Here is a 6691-nt window from a genome sequence, read left to right on the forward strand (position 1 = left end):
CTGCAGCTGTTGCTGTAGTAGTGCGGGTTTGGGCTGCTGCTGCTACTGGGGGATATACTTGCTGTATACTGGCTGCAGCAACCCCATGATACAGGCTTCTTGAGACCAGCCCCTGGTGCTGCATTTGCTCCGCACCCACTAGATATGCTACTGAGTACAGAGCTGCATTTACCGTGGCAAAGGGAGGGGTGCCATTCTGCTCATCATCTGTGCCCCAGATACATTACTGGGTGAAGGGCTATGCCTATCTGGCTATAGGAGCCAGGCAGTGTGGGGCTGCTGCTGTTGCTGCAGCAAAGCCTTGGTGGGGAGACGCACAACACCATTTTGGCATCCCCACTAATTCAGCACCCAGGGCTGATACACTGCTTGTCCTGTCCCCCTAGTTACATTACTGCTTAAAACACTTAAATTCACTTTATATTGATACTTAGATTTTTTTTCTTGGACAAGTGGGTAAGTAATGTGCTACAGATTTGTACACCTGGCCCCAGCTTGGTGGTGGTGAGAAGGTGTTTCTATCTAAAACCAGTGGTTTATGTAAGACAGAAGTCTTGCCCGCTGGAAATTAGATCACATCCAAATAAACACCCTCCCCATTACAACTCAATCAGCTGTCTCAGCAGAGAAGCCAAAGACAGGGTGAGCATAGAGAGCAAGCTAGCTTCCCAAGTTTTGAAAAGGAAATGGTTGCAGGTGTTGGGTCAGGGGCTTGTGGATAAAGCCAGAACTAATTCTGTTTGTTGTGCAAATTTCTTTGAAATTAGGACTTTGATGTATGGCATCACCAGTCCAGCAAGTCTTTATACCTACTAAATTCACTTTAAAATTTAGTGAGGTGGTTAGCCATGTTAGCCTGATGTCAGGCAGGAGAAAGGCACCCTACTTAATCAGATGGTATTGTCGTAGGCAAAGCTTATGCCTCCTGGAACCAGTTAGTCTCTCAGGTGCCACCCTGACCTACCTTCAGTTTAGAATTGGTGAAGATGTGTGCACTGTGTCTGATTTGCAGCTGGTAGAAAGGCAACTTTGCTAATTACAGTGGTGCTGTGCCTGCTTATATACCATCCCATCCCCTGCCCTCCCCTGGCTGACCATATGGCTCATCGTATTTTACTGACTATTCTATTACTGAGGATGTTTTTCCTCTTTTATTGGGTGGGTTTTACCTACATCCAATACATCCTTAAAGAGGAGGGTTGCTTGTCCCTAGATTTATTCAGTAATTTAAGAGCCGCTTTGAAGGATTGAGCTGGTCCCTTTTTAAAAACAATTCAGTGAAAAGGCGACCAGAAGAGAATTTCAGGTTCTCTTTGGAAGGTTGGGGCAAGTTGGCAGCAGTGATATAAAGATGTTCTCATTCTCCTGTTTACTGTAGTGGCAATGCTGCGGGGCCTTTGGAGCTGACGACTGGAACCTCAACATCTACTTCAATTGCACAGATTCCAACGCGAGTCGAGAGCGCTGTGGCGTGCCGTTTTCATGCTGTACTAAAGACCCTGCAGTAAGTGAACAATAAATGGGCCATTTTGCCTTTCTGCACCTGTGTTAAAACACTGCTGCAGGACACACTGTATTCGAGAGAGGCATGGGTTGTCTGTTTTACCCCTTGTTCTTCCCAGCCATGTCAAAGTTCAACCAGCACACTCAGCATCAGTTTGTTGTTTAACCCTGGGATAATGTTGGAAGACTTCACTGTGTAGTGCAGGCGTGCTGCTTTTTGGCAGAAGGAATTGTTGGCTAGGCCAGGTGCGCATGTTAACAGGGGTACAGCTAAGGGCCAAAATTGGTCACGTGCTGGTTGCTTTCAGTTTTATCATTGGGTTGTTTCACTTTTTGCCTTCCCCTCTCCAGCTGAACAGCAGCTGCAAAGCTGAACATTTAAAATAAACTTGATTTCTGAACAAATGTGTATAGTAGCTATGCTGACAAAACTCTTCTGTTAGCATAACTCTTTTGTTAAAAGAGTTGTAAATGCTTTTGTTAGCATATCTTTTATTAGAACAACTAAATAGTTGCAAAATATTTTTTTTCTTTGCAAGCTTTCAGGCTCAGATGCCCTTCATCTGGCAAAGGAGAATTGAAAAATGTTAAGAGCTCTCCCAGGTAGAAAAGAACTTCATCTTGCAGAGGAGAAAACAGAGATATTGGGATTTCTCCTGGGTGGAAAGGCCAGTTTGTAAAAAGCTGCTTAGTGAGAATGCGAAATAGGAACAGACGATGGCTGAAGCAATCCAGTTACCTGAAGGTGTCAGATGGCAGGCAGGGTGTTGAATTTGGCTGCTTTCTTGTTCATGTTGTGAAGTTCCATTTTAAAATGGTAAAATATGATATCCTCCGTGTTTTAGGGATATTGGTTGTAGCAGTGTTGGTCTAAGGGAAGACAAAACTCTTGGGGCAGAGGTGATATCTTTTATTAGACCAACTAAATATTTGCAAAAAATTTTTTTTTTCTCTGCAAGCTTTCAGGTGAGTAGTTATACTTGCATTACTTCTGTGGTAGTACCTGAAGACTGCAGCTGGGTTAGGCCAGTCCTGGTTGTGCTAGGTGCTACACAAAGGGTGCACCTACACGTTGCCCTACGTGGTGCTTTGGCAGCGCAGTGATCTCATGCAGCTACTCTGCTGTAGTGGTGCGCTTCCCCATTTTGGCATGCCACCATGGTGCAGTAGTGGCTAAAACTAACTGCGCTGTGTGCAGGGCACAGTATGGGTAGTTACTGCGCTCTGCTTTAGTACTAGGAAGTACTAAAGCATGGTGCAGTAATAACATTGTCATAGGGCAATGTGTAGACATGCATCCTTGGGATGTATTAAATCCCAGTCTCTGTTCCAAAGAAATTATTTGCTTTGAATTTGAGATACGAATGGAAATCTCTCTCTCTCTGTGTCTCTTCCCCTCCCCTTCTTCCCCACCTTTCCTTCCTCCTGCATTTCTGCTTCTTTACAATGACAGACTATTGTGATGATAATGAAGTCCAACTGTTTGGCTTGGCATCGGGCCTCTTTATGCTACAGTCAGCTGACATGAAGGCGATCATTTCAGAGTTGTTTGTTTACTGAAGTTTCACTTCATATTAAACAGATACAGGTCCATGTTTTGAAACAAAACATGCTAGAGTTGTGTTTTTACCAGTTGGGAAGAATCTACAAGGAAGGGTGAAGTTTTCAGAAGACAGCCCAGTGACCATGAAGGGTTTGGTATAGGCAGAGGTACACATGTTGATTTATTGTCGTGCCTGATGTTATGCATTTAGCTTTTATACATAAGGTGACCATACATCCTGGTTTAGCTGGGACAGTCATGGGTTTTATAGGTTGTCCTGGTGTCCTAGCCAGTTACTGAGAATTGAAAAAAGTCCCAGATCGGTGCTACCCTGTCTGCACTGCCTGGCCTGGCTCCTCCTGAGCAGTGGCTGGATGTAGGGGGCAGGCTGAGCTGGGCACTGCTCCTCTTGCCTGGGGCAGGTATTGGCTGGGGCAGGGCAGGGGGAGCGCTGTTGCGAGTGCTGGCTGCTCACATATGTGGCAGACAAGTTCACCTGTTCGCAGCCCAGTGGAGTCAAGACCAGGGAGCGGCTGCTGCTGCGCAGCACCCAGGTGAGGGTGGGGCTTTCCTGGGGGAAGGGGAGGGCAGCTCTGACCCCTGTGCTGAGGGCACTGGGGGTCCCTCCCCCTTGCTACCCACCCAGCTGCTGGGGACTCATATTTGGGGGAGCAGCTCCAGGCTCTGCCCTTAGACTGTGGCCCCAGCTGGCTCTATCCTGCCTAGGCCCAGCTAACTCCTTTCCCGCCCTGTGCCTGTTTGGCTGGAACGGGTGTGGAACCCGGGCACCATTGCCTGGGTCCCCTCGGACGCTGGGATCGACCCGGGGGCCCGTCCCAATTTGCCTGCTGATTTGCGGGGAGGGGACATATCTCAGATTTCCTTAAAAATAGTATGGTCACTCTATTTACATGGATTAAATAAGACAACTTACCAGTAGTGGTATTATCTAGTTTCTGTCATGGCTTTTTTTCCACTTGCAGTGAATTTTAGTTCTTCTGTTTTATGTGCTGTCCAACTGAGTAGAGCTAGGCCTGGTGCCACCAGGTACCACAGACACTTCCCACTCCTGCTAATGTACCTCGCTTTGCACTTTCAGTGTCACTTGCTATACTTGTCCTCTCCTCAGAAGTGTCTGCCTTTTATGCTGAAGCCATCTGTGTTCTGGTAGATCTGTGATGGGAACCAATAATCACAATAGTTTGGAACTGCCGCACAACCAGCTGCCTGCTTTTATGAAGATGCTGAAACAAACCTCGCTGCAGATGAGGCCAATGGCTTATAGTTGGGCCACATGGCTCACCCCCATTCCCACCCTTAAAGTGGTCATCACTGCCTGTTTTTTAAAATGTTTGGTTTTTTTACAAAGCCAAATGAATTTAGGTAATTCTATAAGCACAGCCCATGTGAAAATGACTTCTGCATTTGTGAGCATACTGTGCCTGTATCTCAAAATAAGACCACATGCTGAGGGGAATAAATAATCTAGGTCTTGGAACTTTAATTTTAGTCGTTTCTTTCTTAAGCTTGCACAATGAGGCTTTTCCCACACGCACATGTAAAACTGGGGGCTGTGTGGCTTCTCACCTGGCTCCCCTCACATCCAGGATTTCATTTCTCTGCCACGTGGTTAGGTAGGACCTGCAAAAGATCCTAAGACAGGTAAGCACTTGTCAGGATGCAGTTACACAAGTGTAATCCTTTGGTGTCAAAGTGGTGCAGCAGCTGTGGGAACATTCTTTTGTTTCAAACCAGAATTTCTTTGGCTTAGCTTACATTTAATCATGAACAAGGTTAAGTTGAATTGGAACAAGTCATTACTACATCAAAATATGGTCCAATATAGGGGCTAGCACCCCAGAGATGTCTGGGCAGACAATCAGCTGTTTGTCAACCCCCCATTTTCAGCAGCTGTTGGCCATGGGGGATTGGTGGAGAGAGCCAAACGGCTTCCCACAATAGAAATTTTAAATCCTATGTCTGGCAGCTCTGACTCAGCTTCTGTGCTCAAGGTTTAAAAGCCACCAGTGAGGGGAAAGTCCTTTGCTGGGACACTCCCCTGAGCCAGCAATCTGGCCAGAGCTGCTTGGCCAGGATGTAAAGTCCCTGGCAGGGAAGCCTGTCAGCTTCCACGTCCCCAGCCTCCAGCTGGGGCTGACAATCAGCTGATTGTTGGTCCTGGGCCCTCCAGACGCTGGGCCTGACAAGTAAAGTGCCATACAGGTCAACCATAAAATGTTATTTGCAGCATAAATGTAATGTATAGAGGGGACTGCACATAGCAGCTAAACCATTCCAAAATGTCAGTGATTGGGAACCATTCACAGGTGTTGCAGGTCAGAAGTGTCCACATGGACAGAGCTCTAGCACTCCAGATACAAGTCATCTTAGGTGTTGAAGTGCTGGGACTCTGACCTCAGGGGCTGAGAGTGAACACTTAGCCAGCATGCCTTGCAATGTGTGAATTGGTAGCGGGGGAGTGCCTGCACCCATGTTCTGGGTGTCTTATGAGTGGGTGACGTATGGCTGGGGGTGTTTTCACTTTTTCCCTTTCCATACTCTCAAACAACAAGTTCAGTTAAATTTCAGTCCTCTTGTATGTGACCAAACTCTGCAGTGTGCTTGTGTGACTGTGATGGATTGTGGGGGGTGAGTGTTTGCACTCACATTTTGGGGTTCCCAGGGACTGGGAGGGGTCCGAGGAGGGGCCACAGTCGTGGGAAATGAGGATACAGCCCCCTGCCCCCCACTGCTGCCACGTGAGCATTACAAGCTCCACCTCACTGCCATCGCATCAACAGTGCGAGATGCTGCCCTGCTGCTACTATGCGGGTCCCCTCCTGCAGTGTTACCCTGCCCCAGAGACCCTGGCTGCCACAGCAGCAGGAACTCTGTGTGTGTGCGTGTGCGTGCGTGTGTGTGTGGGTGTGGGGGTGGGGTGACTGGGAAGGAGCTGTACCTGGGACTTGGGCAGGCCTGGTCTAAGGGACTAGGGGGCATGCATCATATGGGACAGCCATTGCTCACAGAGACTTTTCACTGTATTGCATCAGAACAAAGTTAGCCTCCACAAAAGAACAAAGTGTTGCTCCCTTGCTGAGAAATGCTCCCTGGTACAGTTTGTTTTTCCTGCTCTGCAGTTCAGAGCCTTCTGGTCAGGGAGGAGCAACAGGAAAAGAGCCAGTGACTCTCTCCCTACAGTGTGTCAAATCTGTTTAGAGAGGGTGTAGGCAACAGAAAAATACCACCTGCCTGACTCTTCCCCTGACCTTTGAGGCAGAACAGCATCCCATTTTTAAGGCATATAAGATGAGTGGGGGACAAGTGAATTTTGGAGTTGTTCAGATGGCACCACATGGCACTGGTACTTCCAAGCATTCAGCAGCTACAGAAGGGAATCCATCACTCATCCATGCCCGCCCGTCCTCCCTCCCGTCCCATAACTGTGCCTTTTCCATGTAGCACAAACTGTATTTTGAACTAAACTAGAAATATTCTCAGTGCATTTTCAGGGATAAAATACAGGTTTTTCTTGCCAGCCGCTGGGGCTGGGTTCCTGAAAGTTACCATGGTTGGCAAGACAAAAGGCCTATGGGAAAAATGGCAGGTGGTGGGCTGATGCACGGCCATGGAAAACCGTGATTA

General features: G+C 47.6%; 1 protein-coding gene across 2 annotated transcripts in view; it reads left to right on the plus strand.

The window, feature by feature from the left end:
- The window catches only part of TSPAN5 (tetraspanin 5), a 143639-nt gene that overhangs the window by 128472 nt on the left and 8476 nt on the right, over positions 1 to 6691 (plus strand). For both annotated transcript variants that reach the window (XM_019526400.1, XM_019526399.1), the window contains one exon: positions 1379 to 1504. In XM_019526400.1, the coding sequence (XP_019381945.1) occupies positions 1379 to 1504 (126 nt within the window). The remainder of the gene's footprint in view (positions 1 to 1378; positions 1505 to 6691) is intronic.

This window comes from Gavialis gangeticus, unplaced genomic scaffold (genome assembly GCF_001723915.1).
Source record: "Gavialis gangeticus isolate Ggan-Ray unplaced genomic scaffold, GavGan_comp1, whole genome shotgun sequence".
NCBI lineage: Eukaryota > Metazoa > Chordata > Crocodylia > Gavialidae > Gavialis > Gavialis gangeticus.